This window comes from Haliaeetus albicilla, chromosome 27 (genome assembly GCF_947461875.1).
Source record: "Haliaeetus albicilla chromosome 27, bHalAlb1.1, whole genome shotgun sequence".
NCBI lineage: Eukaryota > Metazoa > Chordata > Aves > Accipitriformes > Accipitridae > Haliaeetus > Haliaeetus albicilla.
Window position 1 is genome coordinate 8878393 of NC_091509.1, and position 22353 is coordinate 8900745.

The window sequence follows — 22353 nt, forward strand, 5'->3', positions numbered from 1 at the left end:
AGTCACTTCTGAACATACTGGTATTTTCTAGGCCACACGTCACAAAATATTCACCCAGGATGGCATATATCAAAATAACTCTGCTGATTTAAATACAGCTGCAAGGAGTCACACCCCCTGGAGGCATAAATCCAAACAGTGTTGAGTGGAGCTAACCCCATCAGCTTTCAGAATTTACAGTGATGTAAGTCTGAATACATTTACTGTAGTGCTATACAAGCCAGCGTGTGGTTTGGGGTAGAAATTTCAAATGTGGAAAGAGTGATACATTTCTCAAATAACTTTGAAAAAAGAAATAAATTGAGAAATTTGAAATATTAAAAGTAATCCTAAAGAAAAGAGGCTGACAGAAGAGTACATGTATAGTAAACAAAAGACATGCAGCTGGCAAAAAATCTTCGTAAACCTAAGAAATGTATATATGTAGCTATCTGTATAATGTTATTTAAATATTGTAAAAGAATTAAATTAAATAACTAATTTAATACAACCTTCTGATTTCAGAAGACTTTGGACTATTTAAATATGTTTTGTTCCATCTGACAAGAAAGTTCTGTCAGAAGAGAAGTGAAATAAGGAATCAAGGTTAAGCAGCCAGTAACAATATACATTTCTGTATCTGGTGCAAAAGTTCTAACAAAAATCAGTGTTCTACAATGCACATAGAGGTTTTTCACTTTCATTCAAAAAAGCCTACAACTTCTAAATATACATAAATGTAAGCAGTTTAATATAAATGTTTAATATATACACAATAAAATATCTCCTTTTGTGACACAGCAATAATCAAGATGTAATATTAGAGCTGATTCTACTGTCATTCTAGTAATGCATTGAATGACATTTGTATTCTTTAGCAAGTTAATTCAAAAATTAGGTGGTAGCAGAAGTAATCTTCAGGACTCGTAAAAAAAGTTAAAGGATGAAATTTCCAATGTATTTTACATAATCACAGAAAGTAAAATATTATGATGTGGCTGAAATGCCTAATAATGTACTTTTTGTTCTTTATATCTGTGACTGAGACGCGTACAAACTACAGTGACTATTGACAAAAGCATTGGATAGGTGAAATTTCCTCCTTGGCTTTCCAGTGAAATTAATGTGTGACCTCATCATTGTTTACAAGCTTTTCAAATGACTTAAATAAATTTAAGTATTCTCTTGACATCTAATTGGCTCTGGACTTAAAGTAAGTTCACAGTGAGAATTTAACCTTCTGTTACTGGAAGAAGCATATGGTTGATGAGAAATCGCTTGGCTGGGAAGAAAAGTATTGTCTCTCTCAGCCCATCACTTTCACAAAAGTTCAAGAGGCTGTGGTCTTGTATGAAACAGCTGGCAAAAAAAGAAGATGGAGATTTCACAAGGTCCAGTAAAACATGGCTTGAATGGATTCTTTAAGTTCCAGCTACTGAATCGCCTTTTCTTAAGACTGAGAAACTAATATCATCATTAAACCTATTAGCCTTTTACATATTGAAAAGTGAAACTCAAATGATTCTTTAAAAGATCTTTCATCCTGACTCCCCTCTCTCCATCTCCTTTCCATTGAGGCACTTCCTCTGGTGTCATTAGGAGACAGAAGATGCCAGAAGCTCTTCAGGGACAATGCATTCATCCCTTAATGGTGTAAACTCATAGTCCCAGCTCTGAGTGAGCCTCTATTTAATATAATATAGCTAACTGATTTACCTTGCACAAACACAGAATATGCTCTTTGAATCAGTGGCATATCATGTAGTGGTATCCTGAATTCTAGTTTTGGGAGACATATGGTCATAGTAGAGAGGTTGAGGCTTAAGGAAATCACTTTAAGAACACAAAATGGAAACTAAAGGCTTTGGCGGTAAGATGGAAGATTTCCAAGGGAGTGGAAAAATGAGTGATGCCTTTCATTTCTGTATAGCACTGAAGATAATTTAAGTGGCATGTAAGTCATAAGTAATAATAGAAGATTCAGATTGTGAACTCACAAGAGATTGTGTTATCTTTGTACTGATGACACTTTTGCAGAGCATCTAATCCCAGGTCTCTTCAAATCCAGATAAAACCACTACACACCACCAAATTATATCTTTTTTCTTTGATATGCACCTTACTTCCAAGAGCAAGGAAGAAGTGTGTATGAACACACAGAAAAAGATTAGGCCCTCCAAAGCCATATGGAAGTTTTGAAATTTTTGTTTACTGTTTTACTAATTAGATGATTCAACTGTGCTTTGTTAAGAGCTTCAGAAGTTGTGAGTCACTCCTGCACAGGACATGTGTTTACTCATACAGTTGGGATATATATTTAGAATCAAGGTTAACATGTTCAGTTTGCAGCTTGATTACCATGGGAAGGCCTAAACTGTGCTTCAAATGCTCAGAATGCATTTTTCAGGAACCTCAAATCCTGAGCTATATTCAAAACCTTCACAACATCCCTAAGAACGAGGGAAAGTTCTAAGTCATTGAACAAAAGCTCAGGTCAGGAGCTGATGGGACTGCTGAGGACAAATCCATCAGTTGTAAAGACACGTTAGCCATGTCTCTTCACTATAACATCTGTCTCAGGAACCAGGACTAAGTAATATAGTGATATCTGTAGAACAGGTAACAATTCCAGTAAAAAACCCAAAGAAATTATTAACAACTTACTAGTTTTACTATAAGGCAACCATAAAGTCCAAGTAGTTACTAATCGGCAAAACAGCAACCACACCTAGACACTCTGGGAGACAGCCTCAAGCAATTGATCCACATATAGCTATGAAAGCACCAGTCAACATCAACTACTGTAATTTTACTGTTTACAACTACTGTGTTTTGCTAATGATGCTAGACTAACGTAAACTCTCAAAATTAATAACAATAAATATTTTGATTTAAACTCCCAGGGAGCTCACTATTGCTAGAATTGTGATTGGATTACAAATTGAGAACAAAATAAGAAATACAGATTTATTTAAACAGCAGGAAATAAGCCTATTTATCATAGGAAACTATACATTAACTATTTCCCTTTCTGAGCTGCTGGTATTTGAGCACAAGGCTTATTTGAATTGCATATTTTGGTGGTTTAAATTAATTTCATCTTTTTTGGCAAAGCACTTGTTCCTCCTGCACGTCTTGTGTAAGTGTGTGCTATAATTATTAAAACGGAGAGTACTTTTCCTATGGTTTTGAATGAAAGGAATTTAGATGCCTGTATAGTGTACACTAGTATTACTAAAACAAGTCATGTAGACTAATCACCCTGGCTGCATCCTGTGAAGTATTTTGATTGAAGAACCACAACAAATACACTCATAAGAATTTTGTGCTGCTGCTTTTGTAAAAGTAGAGACCAAAAGGGAGAACAGTGAGCTGTCCTGTGATTACCCAACTGTAGTCTGTGCTGCTATGAAGGGTTTACTGAGGGCCGTACAGTGTCATGGCAGCTCTCTGCATGCAATTAACAGCTCAGAGCTGCTCATGTCCTTCATACCTCCCTACTGTTGTATTAAATCAATTTTCCTAGGGTCTTCTATAGCTTTTTACAGTTGCCTTTACATTAATGTGGCGTCTACAGAGTGGAAAAAAGACCAAAAATCAGCCCTTTCAGTTTTTACAAAGTATAGCATCTAGTCCTTCTTTACTTACAGAATTATGCGTAGGGGTCCAGTATAGGACTCTCTTTTCATTTGGAGTAGAAATATTTAGGTTTAACTAAATTTTTATTACACATACAGACCAAAACCATATTTTCCCTAAACTTTAAGTTAGCTCAGATACGAGTTCAAATCGAACAATTTTCATTGGGACCTCAAGCACCAAGAGGTAAGTTTATCATATATTTATAGATAATGTTCTCATAAAACTGAATTTTAAAACCTAATTAACATAATACTGTCAAGTTTATTTTCCATCACTTTAAATATAAGCACTCAGTGGAAGTAATGAATTGCCTGAGACGGACCGACGTTCCACTTAAGGACAGTCACACTCAATTTTGATAAACATCACACGGGAGAGATCAACAAATAGCTTTTACTGATAGCATAAACCAAGTATAATTCTGTTCGACACTGAAGTAATGTTGACAATCTACTTGGGATGATCTAATGGGCATTCGACCCAACTATAAGAGCAAATTTCCTTTAGGAAGATTCTGGTCTGCCTAATCAAACCCACTCTTGTTCTTCTTAGCTCTGTATTAAACAACCTTTCTACTACAAAATCCCTCTCAAAGGGATAAACCACATTTACAATTATTCTAAGTTAAAAGGTCACAGATGATGTGATATAGTTTAGTTTTAGACAGGGATGTGTACACTGCAAAGGTGATAGTCTCAGAAAATCTGTAGCTGCACCTGGTTTCACGTTAACAAATCTCAGCACCGAGTACAACCAATCTGCACTGTGCAAGCCTGCCCTCTCTCCACTGTGGCACTCCAAATCTGCCATGGTGGCATCCCACGGCTCTCTGTTCCCCACATGAAGACAACCCAGAACAAAAGGCAATGGCGTATCCATTTATCTGAGGAACTTCTTTTTTCCACCATTTTTCATTGTTTGTCAAGTCTTTTAAACTCCTGGTCTATAGTGGTTTACTAGGAGAGGTCACCAAACATTGAGGTGAATTTTCCTCCTTATTTGACTCCTTCCTAGCACTATCTGAGCCTTTATTTTGCTCAGGATTGTGTACTGGAAAAGAGAACAGTATCTTTATTATATAGCCTATTTTTGATCAGCTCTAGTTCTAGGATCCAGATAGTTCCCACAGAAAATTATGCTATTACCTAAATGACTTCGCTGTTTATTTTTTCCCTTAATGTCTAACATGATTTCCTCTCTTTCAGATTCAGTATGTTACTCTGCAATTCCTCCTCCTTGCTTTTTGTAAATTATTATCCTCTCATAGAGTTAATAGGTGTCCTTTAGTGTGATTCAGAACGTTTTTACATTCATTTTGAAAATTCTATTTTCCAGGCATAAATAACTGTAAATGTAGGTATTTCTCCGTGTTTATGGATGGGTACAACAGATGCTATTTCCTAGCAATGTCTGACTAAGTGACTATGCCCACATATGAAGGATGCAAACATCTAAATAACATAATTCATATCAATAATTATTGATAAAAGGTGCAAATGTGCCAATGCATGATATAGTGCTGTGTGTTTCTTTTAAAGAAAAATCAGATTAATTGTAGCCACAATGCCATTTTTTAAATAACGAGCATATTCAATGACTGTAATATTTCCCCATGGGTCACCTACTCCATTTATTTATGCTCTTGTTAATGAGAAATAATTCCTTCTTTGTTTAACGGCAAAATGCTCAGAGCTGCTCACTTAATTTCAGATATGGCCTTACTGGTTTATCTGACAAATAATAATTTTCATTCCTGTACTCTTTATGGAGTATGCGTGTTTTTTATTTTCCTTTTGAAGTGCTATCTCAAAAGATCTAAAAAAAGGAAAGGGAGGACTTAATAATCTAGCACTGATTCCGTGCATGCTGAAGGAGTGATTCAAAATTCAGCACCTCTGAATTTTTCATTATCTTAATGCTCCACATTTTAACCTGGCTTTCCAATGAATATATAGTATAGCTCCAACAATGTATCTCCAGGAGCTTGTTCCTTGCTTCATGGTGCCTCATCTGCCTCACCAGGATATTTCTACCAAGCAATGAAACTGTTCACCACACTAATCGGAAGTTTGCAAACTTGGGATAGAGAAATATCATGGCGTTTATTTCAAAAAGGAGGAAATTACTCCTGTAAGTGAGTAGATCAAGATCAAACCCCTTTCACAATTCATTACAATTTTCCAGTAAACACACCTTTTTGTCACTGAATTTTTCATGCATACACATAAACACAAGGAAGGAGAAACAAATAAACTGACTGAAGAAACTCTATCAGCTACCTTTTCTTCCATAGGTGAGAAAGAGAGAAATTGGTTCTCTTTTCTGTTTCTGTTCCTGCACAAAATTCTGTTTTCTGCTGGTGTATATACTTGAAAAACTGCACTACACAAGGAGAGGTTGTACAAATATAAGCAGAGAGTTTTCTGCAATATGCCCCTTTCTATAGAAGAAATGAACTGTACCACACAATGTTTTAGTTCATCTAGTGTTTCTCAAAAGGCATAGAAAGAACAGGATAGGCAATTTGAGATAACTGGAAGAGTGGTATAGTGTAATCAGTGGTACACAGATTCACACTGTGCCTAACAGCGTAAAATTTATCCACATAACATATTCATGAGGGTCTCTGGTCTCTTAAATTCTCCGATAGCTACATCACAGCTAATACGGAATGAATGAGGTTTAAACGTAATTCTATATATCTAAAAATGCTGTTATATTAGTAGCTTTCTTAACGTTCTCTTTAGACTAGATAAAAATTGTGTTCTGATTGAAATATTTAATAAGAAGCCATCACTGATGTTGGGAAGAAAAATGAAACCACTGCTCTTCCATATACGTTTTAGAATTTCCAGCAACAGACCATGCTATAAAGGAAAGCTATTGAACTTCCAACTCTAAAAACCATGCTGTATTTGATATATTTTTACATATGGAACATTTCGGAATACTTTTCCCCATTATACCAAGCGTCTAAATCAAATGTGTCAAAACTGAGTACTCTTGAGGTTCTTAGCTAATATTTAGATATCTTAGCAAGAAGGTTTAGCAAAGGTGAATTTCAAAATTCCTGAGCAAAGCCTTTATTATAAATTGGTACCAGAATTGGAAACATCGGCCTAGATGTTTGTCCCTAGTTTTTGAAATCTATAATTTATGTCTTTTGAATAAAGCATTATTCAACAGTCGAAAGAGTAAAGCTACTTCTTACTATATTTTATTTTAAACTTTAATTTACTGCCCACAATTTCATCAGATCTGGGATTTTTTAAAAGTCCTGGTACTCTTAGTTCTAGTATTCAAAGCTGACAAACACAACAGATAAATTAAATTTACTCTGCCGTACTGACACCGTGAAACTATAACGTACTGAGCAACAGGGAATTTCTGATATTTGAGGTTCTTGGCTACAGGCAGGAACATGCAACATAATTCAAAAAAGGACGGATGCAAAGATTATTTAAACTTCTCTAACCCTTGGTTAGAGAAACTACTCCAATCCTGCCTTCCCTCCACCCCATATTACCCGTGCTCCACTCATTTTTGTGTTTAACTGATAGTGATGCAAATGGCTATTAACGTTTGTGAAGAGACTCATTTCCTCCTATAGAAGCAGTTACATTAAACAATCCTTCTGTCAGGAGTAAATTTTAACTGCGCTGGACGGTCCTTTCATGAGGTATGCAGACTTGTCCTCCCATTACACCCTTGAAGTCTGGCTTCAGAAACTTACACATAAACACACATACATAAGCCTCTACACTGATGTGCTTAGTTCTCTCAATTGCAATCCAGAGAGTGACAGAAAATCCTTTCCCTGCATCTTCCTTTGTTTGCTCTTCTAGTGACTGTTAAACAAACCATAATAGCTAGAAAACTCATATAAGAAATCATCATATGCTCAGATTTTTCTTGTAGACATGTACCAGACTACACAGTTTACAGAGTTTCATTTATTTATTGCCTTCTCTGCTATGTTTATTTACTGTGATGTAGTAGCTGACTGAACTGTACAGTTGTATTAATCAAAGATGAAGGAGCATTTATTTCTACACTAGTCCAAGGGTTTACAAGTAAGCAGGCAAAAGTACTGGTAGATAAAAGTGAAAACTGATTCTTACTTTGTTATGCATTATCTGAAATTGCACACAAAAATTTACAGACCAACCCATTTTTAAAGGTGTCAATTAATACTTTATAAACGGAATTTTATCTTTAGCCATTCCTTGAAGTCAGTGAAGTCAAACCATTGAAGATGGTGGCTCACAATTCAAGAACTGTTGCAAGATGGTAGCCTCAAAGCACAGAATAAGCTTACTCTTAAGTACCTTCCATTTCACCTGTAGGAGATGGTATAAGAATTCTTAATGTAATACCCTGTTCTTCTTACAATGCAGTTCTTCTGAGAGCTATTATATGAAAACAGGTTGAACTATACTTTGTGGGGTGGGCTGCTTTGCTTTATTTTACCTGAAGAGTCCAAAAGAAAAAAAAAATAAAAAACAACAAAAAACAGACAGACATTTGGAAGACTAAAACAACCTTTCCATGCACTGGAAAGAACAGATTTGTGCTTTTATGTTTAGAACTTCCACGTTCGTGAACAAAGAGCTTTTAAGATCCAATTTTGGGATTGTGTGACAGTAGAACAATTTAAAGAGTGAACATAGGGATGCTGATAAAGACCAGGCTTTGTAACAATGTTTTTATAAAGATGTAATTGCTATGTGTTTTTATACCTTTTTATGGATTCAGCACCAAGAGCAGAAGAAGAAAGACATTTTTACCAAGCTGTGAAGACACAAAGTTACAGAAACAAATCCTGACATACCTAAGTAGAAAAAAATCTTACAGACTTCTCTGAGACTTTTATGACTAAGGTTGATTGACGCTTTCACTTTTACAACCAAACCCTCTTAGAAAGATAGTCATAGATAGATGTGCTGTTTAGGCCTGATTCATAAACTTGTCATTTGTCAGGTCACAGGTCTTATTTTATTATTGTTTATTCTTCATACATTTAAAGTTTTAATATGTATTCAAAAGTCTTCTTGAATTGTGAACCATTTTCTTCTTCTTTTGGGTATAAGCGTGAGCATACCAAGTATGTGAAAGATGCAGAAGGCGTGGCATTTTTTAAAAAATGCATATTACATATCAGCATTATTTTATGTGTATATATAAACAGAATTAAAACAAGTATATCATGGAAAAATAACATTGTTTTAACTGATTTTTTTTCTAACATGTAACCTTGAAAATTATAATACAACACACCTCCCAGTCCTGGTCTCAAGCGGTTATCATAACCATCCAGCAGACGATCCAATATTCTGGTAAATACTGTGGTGTTGTCTTTAAGTTCATCTTGTGATGAGGTTTGCCCATAGCTGAAATACAGAACAGTTAACACTGAAAAACAGTAATCTACCAAGAACCTTACAAAACAGTAATTCCAAAATCTGTTTAATCTTGCTTATACCAGTTTATGGTCACAAAATCCCCATATAACAAGGTTGTAGTGCTTTATAGGGTTCTTTCACTTGAACATTTTCTTCTTAAATTGAACATTTTTTGTAAAATCATAGAAAATCAGTGCCTCTCTATAAATGGTGAGCAAATAGAATGTCAGTTCCTTAATGTTTATCTCATTATTCATTAATGGTTATAAGTTCTTAGACATGTGTTCCTCAGGAAAAGGCTCATTTGTCAGCAAAAGATAATGTGTTTAATTCGTAATAGTCATGAAGCATTTGCATACAAAGATACAGTAATTCAGAACACTGACACTTAAGTACTGAAAATAAATGCTAAAACAAAGATAAAACAAAAATACAGAGATGTCTTCTTTATGAATATAGAAGTAAATCAAGTGAGTGCACTTTCACAGATCAATATATAATTTTGCTTTATGTTCTTTCCCATTTTCCTTTAGCAATTAAGATTTGGAGGAATACCTCCAACTTTTCCTTACAGATGTGTAACAAAACCATCTGTTGATATGGAAATCTCTCATGTCTATAAAGCTTCGCTTACAGATCCCTAAAGTATATCCCTAACTCAGCCAAAGGTCCTGAAATTTTGCTTGAACAAGGATAAAATTAAGCTCTTTGAACTCAGCTACCAAAATCTTACTTCCATCAATACAAATCAGAATGAAATCTGTGGGCTTGGTGGTTTCTCTCTCCTGTAGATGACATCAGAATCAGCCTTCTTCTTTAAATCTAAAACCTTTACCAAATACCCTGTTATAGATGATTCCCTTAATCATAGATTACAGTTGTCTTAAAGCCAAACCCAGTATCGTTTTTTCATTCATTGCTGGGAAAACTTCCATTATACACACGTGTAGTCATCATGACTAAAAGCAAAAACACTGCTTTCCAAAACATCATTTTGTTGCACACATTGCTACTGAACTGGATAAACAGTGCAGCGCCAAAACCTCCTGTTAGGATCAGGTCTAGCCACAAAACCGATTCTTCCATTGGGCAGCTTGTTATCCATACGACTGTGGCGTTAAGCGGGTCTCGGTGCTCTGCCAGTTGTTCCTGCTCTAACCCGCAAAGATCGTCTTATGAGGAATATACTGTTACGTGAAATGATCTGGTTCTGTTAAAACACATGTGAAATGACTTTCTGTAAGCTGCATCAGTCAAGCATCCTTAGTGTATCCCACCCATATATTCTACTTGTATCAAATACAGAGAGAAGGAGGAAAGATACCCTGATATAGGTACTCTGGAAATGCTTCCAAGTTATTTTGCAGTACAGATTTGAATACATAACACTACAAATTTAAATGAGTTTCAGAACTGAGACTCGTAGAAGTTTTACTAACTTTTGTTTTATTTCAATAGGATGCGACTTCGCACATCCCTTTTTCAGGGTTTTTTTATTGTATATAAATCACTTTTTCTAATGAAGAAGACAAAATCTCTAAGAGTTTTAAAAAACGCTAAGAATTTCCTCCAGCCATATCATATAATTTCACTTAATTAAAAAATAGGTTGATTTATATTTATTTTTCATACCTACAGTTGAATTTTAAGTTACAGACGTTAATATTTTTTTCTTTATGCTTCCTATATGTTACCAAATAACAAGTTCTCTTGCTGTCTCCAGTGAGCACTATCTTTCAAAGGATCATTCCTCATACAACTTATGGCGAATTGCAACACAGGACTTTTCACTGGACTAATTTCATATTAACACTCTTTGTCAGTAAACAAGCTGCTGTACATACATATCTCAAGGATAGCAGAAGGTCATCAGCGTTAAGGTGGCAAAAGGATATAAAAACACTTCAGAAATTTTAGTGGTAAATAAATGAGTATGTTTGCAGAAAAGGCATCAGAAAGATGGACTAGTGGAGGCGCAGTCGGAAAGGATGCAATACAATACACCGCTTCCATTCTGGGTGTCGCATCTGTCAGTACCCTTACCTGTTCTTCCCACCATTTTATCAGAGGTAAAAAGCACCATTAGGGCTGGTTTTAACTGACATATGGTCACAACAGGAAAAATCTGAACATTTGTGTATATATATATTAACCTGTAACTCCAGAGGTATTGTGATTTTTCATTCAAAACACACATATTAAAATAGTCCTAATGCTGTTTTTTTATGACAAGAATGATATGGAAAGACTGTGTCTTTCTGTATCACAGACACTTCATCTAATTCATCAATTGTTTTTTTATCATAAAGGATTACCAGCACTCCAGAAGAAAAGGCAATGGAAGTTACTGTGACAAAACGGCTTTAGAAACAGATACATTTCATGTAAGGTGTGTACATTTTGAGGAAAAAGTCACTGTATGCGATGGTGTTTTCATATTAAACCACAGTATAATAAAAAACTGTGCACTAACTCCATCTACAGGTCATTATAATAGTGACACACCATATAATTTTTAAACACTAGTCCAACGCGTTTTAATTCTCACTTTAAGAATGCACATGCATATATTACAGATATAATAAATATATGTACACATACATATGTACACATATCTATATAATAAACATGTTTTCACCAAATTCTCTAGCTAGGCCAGATGAAGTACTTCATGATCACTTCAAATCTCACCTATCTTAATATATTATCAAAATAAAAGTATTGCTTCTAAAATGTCAGGTTTATTCAATACAGCAACTGTTACATGAGCCACCCACTCTTTTTTTTTTTTTTTAGCAAAAATGCTCATGCAGATGAACCTTTGCCCTTTGCCCATTCTACCCTATTTAAAATCTCCAAGGTAGCCAGAAGGTAAGTTTATCTACAGCTGCAAATACATAAGGAGACACTATGGAGATCAAGGCACAAATACATCTTTTACGGATCACTGTTGACAATGTGAAATTTCTACTGCTTTTTGGTCATTAGGTAGCATTACTGACAGGACATTAATATTTTTAAAATACAGAAATATATCTATAAGTCTTCTTAAACACCTTTACTGAATTTTTAATTGCAGAGAGTACTTCAAGTATACTCCAAACTGCTTTTTTATAGTCCTTAGTTAACCTACTAGTTGTTAGATAAGGTGTTGTATGATTAAAAATTGTGCTTAATACTACTGTTATTTTTAGATTATGATTTCAATACATATTCCATAAACACTTGGTGCAGCATGATCTTTCAAACATAAACTGTTATGGGGTTTGAGCTTACAAATTCTTCTTCATCCAAGCAGTCTCCCTTCACCAGGAAGGTCTACTTCGGATTTGCAAAACCAGCTACTAAGTTAGGACACAATCCTGACCAACGAAGAACTGAAAGTTTTGCATCTGCTTGCAGGGACAATAAAGTTACTAAATAGCACTTAAATGAGATTAAAAAACCCTTAATTACACTTTTTTTTCCCCTCTAAAGAAACTTGTATTTCTGAGCAGTCATTATATAAAAGTAGAAAGGATTGCACAGGTGTTTAAGAGGTAGTTTAGTTTCAATTTGTTTCAGAAAGCTTTTGCTTTTTTTTCTTCACAATATTGAAAAAAAGATGTTATGTGAACAAATTGCAGTTTTCTTTCAGTCTTGCCTTGGTTAGATTTAGCTGGGATTTGAACAGGGATTAACTTCCCCCAATACACTTAGTAGTAGTGCAGCCCATGCAGTATTTGTCTTATGCTGCTATATTAAATTACAAGTTCCTAAAATATGTTGGTGCATTAAAAAAATATCTCCCCACCTTCTTTCAGTCAATGCATTCAGAAGGAGGCTCCAGGCCCAGAGGCAGTCACAAAGCACCAGGAGTCTCTTCATGGTGGGCTCTGAAACTAGAAGGAAAATAATCATCAACGTCCCTTACATTAAAACAGGTACTGTGGAAAAAAATGTCTGATTTTGGAAACTTTTGCAGGATAATTTGATGTCAGGCAATGACCTCACAATACTACAGCTCATGTCATTCAGAACAAGGGAGCACGGCCTTGGCTGTTCTCCTGTTTCCCTTCTACTTTTAGACACAGAGGCTTAGGGCGGCATTTATTTTGCGGTAAGGGTGTATTCTTTTTTGCATTATTCTTGAGCATTAACAAAAACAATTAGGAGTTAAAGCTGCTGTCCCCAAACTCTGTGGCAATTCTTACTCAGTTTCCTCCTGTGCTGAAAATGTGACAAGGCGCCTCCACATTTCCAGCTAACCAAGTGTAATTGGGTTTTGTTTGACTTGAACTCAGCCCGAGTCCTTCCAAACCCCTTGGAAGGTGTCAGTGTATGGTAGCGTGACTGAGGAAGAGTGGTGCTTCCCCCACAGCCACTGCTTTGCTTTGATGTGATAAAAGCAACTTTCTTCTACAGATATTACTATTCTCCTCATCCCTGAAATATTAGCATCATAGGAGTCAAATGATCAGGTTCTGGCTCTGTAATCTGCTGCTACACATGCACACTAATGTTCTTGTTGGGCTAAAGGGCACAATTCATAATCAAACCATGTGCTGACAACCTACACACCATTTCCCAAATCTCTACCAGTCTCTGACTGCTGCTAGGGAATGTTTTTGCATTAGCAGCCTTCTCCTCCTCTCCAAATGTCTCCTGTCCTCTCTCCAGACTTCACTGAGTTACTCTCAGTTTACCTTTGAGTAGAAAGTAACACAACTCAGAAGGTTTCTTTTGCTTTCTAATAAACCATAAAATACAAAGTTAGCCGATATTTGTGGAATCGGTGTTCCGGATTCAACTGATTGCCCAGGAGATGCTGCAGGTCCCTTTACGTATCTCTATACTGTGTGCTGGAATCCAGTTGATTTTTAGTATTCACTACATTAAATAAGGGCAACAAAATATGAAGCTTGTATTTTCCCCCAACAGTGAATTGGAGTTTTTTTAAATGCCTGAGAAAATTAAGCACCGTACATGGAAATGGTGTTGTACCTTTAAATAAAGCTACCCCAATTCGCTGCACACTCTCAGGGACAATTTAAATCAATAAAATATCATTACAAAGCGGTATGTAAGCAATGAGATATAATTAATGCCTTTATAGGCAAATGATCGGCAGATAAGCAGTGAGTGGGGCTGAGCTGATCTAACTGGATAGGAAGGAGCTGGATGTGGCAGGAAAGCGTGGATAAAGATCTTCAGGGACGAGACTGCATCTTAACTTGCCCTGTGATCAGCCCCCTTACAAAGGGAAAGGCAACATCTGTGACTTCAAAAATCGCCTTCTCCCGGTCCTGCCAACTTCTGCCTTTGCAAAAGGCTCCTTGGGATAAAGGACGGAAAGTGAATTATTCTGAACTATCTTGATCTGTTGAGCTCTACGCTCGCCCCCCCCCTCCCAACACCACCCCCCGCTTCAATAAGGCACTGTAAATCCTGGAGAAGGAAAGTTTCTTGCAGCTGGAAAAAGCAAATGTTAACAAAGACTTTCAAGGAGCGTTCAACACCGGCAGCCCCCAGCCCCTGGCCTCCCCCAGCCCGCACCGCCTGTGAAACCAGCTCTGGGTTTCCCATTCAAAATGGGAGGAAGAGCCACGCTTCTGGGAGAATTTCAGCAGTGCCCACTGAAAAAAAAAAGGGGGGGGGGGGCATTTTGATGCATTTTTGACTCCCGGTGAGAGATATGCCCATCTCTGAGGCGCAAATCGAGACTTGTTTTCCTCCCGGCATTTCAACTTTGTATTTCCCCCTCACCCTGAGAAAGCCACCCCTCCCACCGCCTCCCTCAGGAAAAAAAAAAAAAAAAAAAAAAAAAAGCCCCCAAACCAAAAAAACCTTTTCCAAGCGACCGGTGGAAACGAGTCCACGCTAAATAAAAATAAATAAATAAGGTAAATTAAAATGCCCATCGATCGCTGCGGATTTTCAAGCTGGAGGGATAGGAAAAAATCCCACCGACCCGGCGGTACCTGCGGAGAGAGGGGAGAGGAGCCGCCTGCGCGCCTGGACGCGGTGCCCGCAGCCGGGAGCGCCCGGAGGGGTGCGGGTGTGTGTCTGCCTGTCTGTCCGTGCGCGTCCCTCCGTCCGTCCGTCCGTGCGTGTGCGTGTGTGTGTGCGAGCGAGCGGCCGCCCTTACCGGGAGCCCCTCGGGCGCGGGTCCGCGCGGGGCGCCGCGGACCGGCTCTGCCGGGGACCGGCTCTGCCGGGGCTGCCCTCCTCCTGCCGGGGCTGCCCTCCTGCTGCCGGGGCTGCCCTCCTCCTGCCGGGGCTGCCCTCCTCCTGCCGGGGCTGCCCTCCCTCCTGCCGGGGCTGCCCTCCCGCCCGCGCCGCGCGGAGGCTGCGCGGCTCCGGCTCCGCCGCTCACTCCGCCTCGGCCATCGCCGCCGCCGCTCCGCTCCTCCGGGCTTAGCACCCAAATTTCGCTTCCCAATATTCCGACCGCCGCGATACAACAAAAGCTTTCTCTTTACCAAGACAGTAGTAATACGTCCCAGGGTAAACCGGATGTGAAATAGGCTGTGACTTCATGCCAGAGAGATTTTATTTTAGAAAGGAAGGTGGTACCAAGCTCTCATCTGGAGACCAATCCGCCCATTTTTTATATGCAGCACAATTTAACTTCCAGTGCTCTCGCCCTAATCCCTTTCTCTCTGGCTGCAGACTCAAATCCTTCTACAATCTGCAGCATTATTATTATTGGGGGGGGGGGGAGCTGTACGGCCGGGGGGAGGCTGCGCTGAGAATCTTTAGACACTCGCAGCCTACAGAACAGTCTATTTTAAGGGTCGCACATTAAAAATATAACCGGTCTGCGTTCGCGTTCAACCTTTGATCGAATACTTAATCGCGGCATAAATATGAATGGAGGCTCGCTAGGAACGTAGAGGATGCAGCACTACGCGTGTGTGCCCGTAGCCCGTGTACACGTACAGAGAGCCGGCGGCAGCCCGCGGACGTAGCCAGACGGGGCCGGAGCCGCCGTGCAATCCTAATTAAAGCCCGGTAACGGGCGTTCGGGGCCAGACCCGCAGGAAACCCGCTCCCGCGGCCGGCGGCTCTCCCACACTTTCCCACGCCTTGGATCGGTAGGTGCCCCGTTCGCCCGGAGCGGCCGCAGGGCCCCCGCCGCGGGCCGTGCCCGGGGGCTGCCGGCCGCCCCCCCCCCCCCCCCGCCCCCGCTGCGCCACTCTCCCGGGGGGCGGCCGGGGACCCGCGGCGGCGCGGCACGGCCCGGCACGGCACTGCCCTGCCCCGCCGCCGCCGCCGCCGCTCTGCCCCGCCGGGGGGGGACGGAAGGCGGCGGACCGTCCGCGCCCCGGCGGAGCCCGCGGCCGCCGCGCCTGGCTCGCTGCCCGCGGCGGGAGAGGCGCTCCCGGCCGCCCCCCCGGGACATGCGCGGTGGCCCGGCCCCCCCCCACCTGTGGTCACCGAGGGGCACGGTTCTGCGGGAAGTTAACGGCAGTTTCACCCCCGGCCGGCGACCGTCCTCTCCTCGGGGGCGAGCTCGGCGGGCGCGGACACTTCAGCGGAGAAAGAAGGAGAAAGTTGGGCGCCGCGGGGCCGGAGAGGCGTCGGCCGTGGCGGGAGGGCGTCACGCAGCCGCTCACCTGCCCGCCGCAGGTTATCGGGGCTCTAGCTCAAGGCACCTCTCACCGGCGCCAAGCCTTCTGCAGAACTGTCAGACGCTGCTAACTGCCACAAGCACGGCATGGTCAGCTGTCGTAGCTCTGCTTAGTGTAGAGATAAAATGAACTCCTCGGTCAACGGTGTCTGCTACTTAGAGAGCACCAGCAGCATCCGTGGGGTGGAAAAAATCCCTGCATCGTGTGCATCTACTGCGTTTCAAATACCGGCTACCTGCCCTCTTCCCCTCTCAATGCCATCGCCCATCCAATTTCTGTTCCCTCCTATGATGCTGCTGCAAGGGAGGCCGAAATCCATAGGTTGTGTCAGAGATAACCTGAATTGGTATCCCATGTTACAGTTAAACTATCCGCTGCAAGCTCTATCCAGATTTTTAAATCGAATATTGCACATTCTATGCCTCCTTACAAAATACACGATCTGTTTGTCTTTGTAACAGCATGAGAAGGATTTGGTGCGACCCAACAAACCAATGACATTCATAGCTAAGGCTGGCAATAACTTCCGAGGTGGCAGTCATTTTGGATAAGTGCTTGACTTATAACAGTCGAAACGCTGCAATCATTTCCCTAAGCACAAGGAAAATAGAGGTTTTGTTTATCAAGTCCCCTAGCGCACCAAGTTCACCCAGTCACTACGATCGGCATTAAATAGCCACAGGTTATTTTAAAGACTTGCAATGGACTTTTTGCTTAGTTTCCTGACGTTTCCAATGTAGTTCATCTCATTTTGATTCGAGGTTGTTAGCAGTGCACAGAAGAGTAAGGAATGGAAAAACCAACTGACTTTCCAATGAAATTATAAGTAGTGACTTTTCAAATCACTAGCGCATAGACACGCTCTTAGTGGCTAGAGGCATTTTCCTAATATGCAATGTTTTCACCTTCATTTGCTCTTAGCTAACATAATTTACTATGTTTTTATTCTTGCACTGAAGCATGAGAGAGTTTTGCTTAAGCAACAAGTAAGTTGAGGTCCTCAGCTGAGTTTACAAAAACAGCACAAAGGAGTTTTATTAAAGTACATGGACATTGTGTGGCTGTAAAACCACTGAGATTCCTTGTCCTGTTACTAGGGCATTAATTACATTATCTACAATGACCTTAAACTATTTTTTCTAGATGAATAACATATGTTTGCAAAAATAAATAAATGTTCAACATAGCTCCAGTATTTCATCCTCCCCTTCATTTCTCATGAACAAAGAAATTGTAAGTACTTCTGCTGTATGCGTGGGTCTGTGATAGGTGGCTAGACAGACAGACGGGCTGCAAAGTGGATGAACGAATGGCTGGAGGTTCACATACCTCTGTACACTAAAATCCGAGCAAGTAGGCAGCTGAGGTAGTTTCAGAGCCCATGATACATAACCTTGCATCCTATAGTTTTCTTCTTGACTTATTTTAATTAGTATATAAACAATGGCAACTGTTTTTTTATTTTAGTAAAGTGTCAAGGGTTGCACAGGATGGTTTTGCCTCCGTGGACACAATTGCTGCATGCCAAAGCATGATATGTTTTTCTGAGTTCTCCCTGGGTGAAAATATTGACCTAAAATTGGAAGTTGCTCATTCTGTCTCTAATTCTCATCTGCTCAGAAAGTAGGACAAAACTATTTTTCCTCCATGGCTGAGATTCCTGTCCATCAGTGCTCACACGTAACCCAGATTTTCTCTTTTCTTTTCAAAGGCTGTTATCACAGTTATCATGTCATTCCATAGTAAATGCTAAAAATATTTGGATGTAATCAAACAAATAGGCTGGTTTATGATGGATTGTGGTAACTAAATAACTTTTTTAAGGAAAAAACCCCAACTATAAAAGCAAATATAGTTTGTTGTTACCAACAGAAATGCTCTTTCGAAGAACAAGTGCTAAGTGGGAGATATGTGTCTTGCAATTCTTATTTTTTCCCTTTCCCATCCAAATTCCACTGACGTAATCCAAACCCCACTAAGGGTAATGCATTTATCAGATACGTCCATCTGTGTGTTTCAGGCACCTAACTTAAGAGGATGTCTCTGAAAATCTCAAGCTATATATAGGAGCGTGTATATTACCAGTGAGTCTTAGGGTCATATGATTTCATTCTTGAATGAATTGTTCAAATGAGAAAGGAAAGATGCATTTGAAGTTATGTCTCCAAGTAACTCAGTGTTAGGTGATGTGCATCTCACTGCATGGTTTTACAGTCACATTTGGAAAAGGAAGATATCAAGAAGACGTATGTTTTTTTCAAGCCAGCTTTATGACTCCATAAAGTTTTCAAAAAGAGGCTATGTCATTCATGTTACAAGGTAATGTAGAGCTAAATCCTTTAAAAACAATATTATTTAATCTAAACAGCCAAAACGAACTTAGCACAGCTATTATGTGCAATGCTTTGAACCTTGATGTTAGCGCAAGTGATTAGTAGCAATGGAGTTAAACCAATCGAATCCTGTTTTGGTAAAATATATTTATTAAATGATGGATTAAAATTGACATAGAGAAAGATTTTTAAAGTAGTTAGAACTATTTTTGCTTTTGAATTTCTAGTAAGCACTTTTTGAAATCTGACCTATTCCTTAAGTGCCTGCATCCTGTCTCTGTATATGTATACATATACATCACATACACACAGAGTATTTAAATAGGTCACCAGGGAAGAATTTTTTTTTTTTCAGTGTTGTGCTCTTTATCATGTTGTTCTTTGTGTGTACAAAATATACATGTGTTTTCATTTAGGAGCATATATAAAACATTTGAAATTCCACAGCAGAATGCTTTGACACAATGTGTCCTGAATAGCCAAGGGATTTGAATAAAGCAAATGAAACTCAGAGATTTACTGGCATACAGCAGATCAGATAAAGAATTAAAACAGAAAGACCATCTGCTCCAAAGCTTTGAACTCTTGTTATTTACAAGTCCTGCTCATGTGATTAAATGGAAATATTTTGTTAAATATATGATTTGAATTTGGTCTCTAATTTAATGTGCTTCAGAAATATATTGAAGAATAGATATTGACCCTTTGGTAGACATAATGAAATTCAGTTGCTTAACTTCCCCCCCCCCCCTTTAATTTACAGCCACAGTCAAGAAAACAGAACATATAATTGTCAGCTACTGTTTTTATAAAAGGCAAGCGATGATGCCAAAAAAAGTTCACTCTTATTATGCCTCTTTCATTTTACAGCAAGGTTCTATTCATTGCCTCTTTCCTCTTCAAAAGATTAGTAGAAAGAGAAGAACTTCCAGGGAAATACAAATGAGAATCTTCATGAAAACAAGTTGCAGTATTTTCAAAGGCTCAGTCTCAGATACAATGCCCGTTAAAGACATATGAATGTTCTTTTCTAGATCTGTGTTGAAAATTGAAAGTGGCACTTCTTTGAACCCATTATCTATTAAAAATGGAATAAAGATGTAAAATAGCTGATGCCCAGAAACTTAGAGATGATGACTCTCTCTTTAATTTTAAAGTCTCCAAATACAATATTTCAAACAGAAAACCCAATTATTTACAAGTTTCTCAGCATTTCTAATCCACAGAGACAACAATTTATTATGGCTTGCCACGCTGTTGCCAAACATCAACACGAAATTCAATCTGTAAAGCCAGGAATGGAGGATTCTTTCCTAGATAATAATAGGATTTCTTGTCTGATGTCAGAAAGGAAGAATGGGATAATAATCTGTTTTCTAAAAAAAACATTGTGGAATTAATGAAAACAACCAAAAAGAACAAAGGTCACGGTTGGGAGCTTGTGGGGATTACAAGAGCCTGGTAAATCCAGTGGAGATCGTTGACGAGATCTCTTTCGGGGCACTTTTTCCCGCAACAGCTGGATTTATTTACAGTGGAGTACAAACACCATATGTGTTTGTGTCCTATGCTCTAACCCACTGCTTCTGATGCGGTGAAGTCTTGACTAGAAATCTACAACCTCCTGCAGTTTTCATAGTGCCTTTAGTATAAATTCAGCACACCTTCTACAGCTGGGAAGCTCTCCCCACAAAAAGGGAGGAGTGTACTCTGGTCATCCTGGTGTGGCCGTCATTCAGTTACCCTTCAAAAACTAGAAAATAATTTTGTGGCTCACTGTCCTTCCTGCTCTGCATTTGGAAGGAAAGACTTGTTTGGGACTCAGACCGTAGAATTACGACTTGCAGTTTGATATACTTAATGATAGTTCATATTCCTATGGACCAACGATGTAACCTGTAATTTCATATATTTTTAAGCGACAGTATTGATCCATAATGATGATTTTTCCTAAAATTGGATACGATAAAAATCTATGTAAGCAGAAGTTCTAGATTATTCAAAGTTCCTGAAGGTTGATACTTTTTTTCCTTTTAAATATTTATATAACAATACAAAGTTTAGTGCATTAATAAGCCCTTGTTACTTATTATTTGTGGAAAAGAAGTGACTACAGAAAGAAAGTGAGCAAAGTAAATACTTAGAGAGATAAGAAACAATAAAATACATTTTTAAAAAAATAAGAAAAAAAATCAGTAGGGAAAAATTCAGTTCACCATTGTCCTACTGTAAATATTTGCCTTTGATTGGACTAAAAGGTGTCGAGTCAGAATATCTCAGCCTGAATTCAGAGGTATGCTTTAAAAGTGTTTAAATACATCCCTATTTGGCCAAACACTTACGAATCCACTTAATGCCACAGGTCACAAATATTCTTAAACTTACACGTGCCATGCTAGGCTGAATTTTGCTGCTTTGCTGCTTTGGAAGCCAAATACCCTGCTGACTTTTTAGGTGACCTTAGATACGTTTAATTTCTCTCCCTGTCTTGGTGCCTTTATCTAGAATTGGAACCTTGCAACCTGTGAAGTTCAATTAGCCAAAATTCCTGTAGATTTCAGTGAGTGCAGTGCTTAGCTGAAGCTTTCCTGCAAATACTGTTTAGAAGCCACAGAAAAGTTTGTAAAGCAAAGGTAACACACGCATTAGCCTGTCAGGTGCTGGTTCCCACTGTCATTTAGAAGCACACAGTGTCTGATTCACCCATTCCTCCTACTCCACTCCCTTCCTCACTTCTTGGAGATGGTGACAAGGGGGCTCTTCAGACGCTTTTATCTTCCAGTTGGACACACCGTATGCTTCCTGACTGCTGACGTTACTGCATGGAGATGTACTTGCTCAATTGCAGCACACTGTCAAAGCACTCTTGCATGCACTGCCCTGTTCTAGAGTTTGAAGTCTGCTGTACAAACAGCAGCGTAAACATTTAAGTGATATTCAGCTTTTCAAATTTAATTTTGGCGTGACCTGCTTAGTGCTAAAAATCCAAGGGCAGTCAGGCATAGCAAATATGGATGAGGAATATACCAGGATAATCATTAACAAAGTGACATTGCAATGGTATGATTTTATGCTTAGCTTTTGCACTCATCTCTTTTAAGGTCCTTGTACAAAAGACACTAACACAACTCTTCTGCATTGTCCTTCCATTTTAAAATTATTTATGTTTGGTGTTATACCTACTGAAAATTACTCAGACAAAACCTGTGTAATTTTCCCAGAAGGGCTGTGCTGGGATAATTGAAGGTCCAGGTGTTAGTGGTAGACATGTAGAGGCAAGGTAAGAGCAGGATAGGCTGTATGCAAGCCTTCCTCTGGCCCAAGGCATTTGGATTCTAAGGTGGGTTCTTCCTGATTTATTCTGTGGTTTATGTTGGTTATTTT

The 22353-nt window shown here is 39.2% G+C and overlaps 1 protein-coding gene across 5 annotated transcripts in view; it reads right to left on the reverse strand.

Moving 5' to 3' along the window:
• GABRA1 (gamma-aminobutyric acid type A receptor subunit alpha1) overlaps positions 1-16555 on the reverse strand; it is a 45136-nt gene extending 28581 nt beyond the window's left edge. The window contains exons 1-4 of one of the 5 annotated variants that reach the window (XM_069772678.1): positions 15315-15624; positions 15151-15197; positions 12817-12904; positions 8899-9011 (exon numbers count right to left, since the gene is read on the reverse strand). In XM_069772678.1, coding sequence (XP_069628779.1) covers positions 8899-9011; positions 12817-12890 — 187 coding nt within the window. In that variant the 5' untranslated portion in view covers positions 12891-12904; positions 15151-15197; positions 15315-15624. Of the gene's footprint in view, positions 1-8898; positions 9012-12816; positions 12905-14983; positions 15201-15314; positions 15676-16432 lie in introns of those variants that run through there. The other 4 variants (XM_069772680.1, XM_069772676.1, XM_069772679.1 and 1 more) reach the window with 4 other exon arrangements.
• Positions 16556-22353: the final 5798 nt, after the last annotated feature.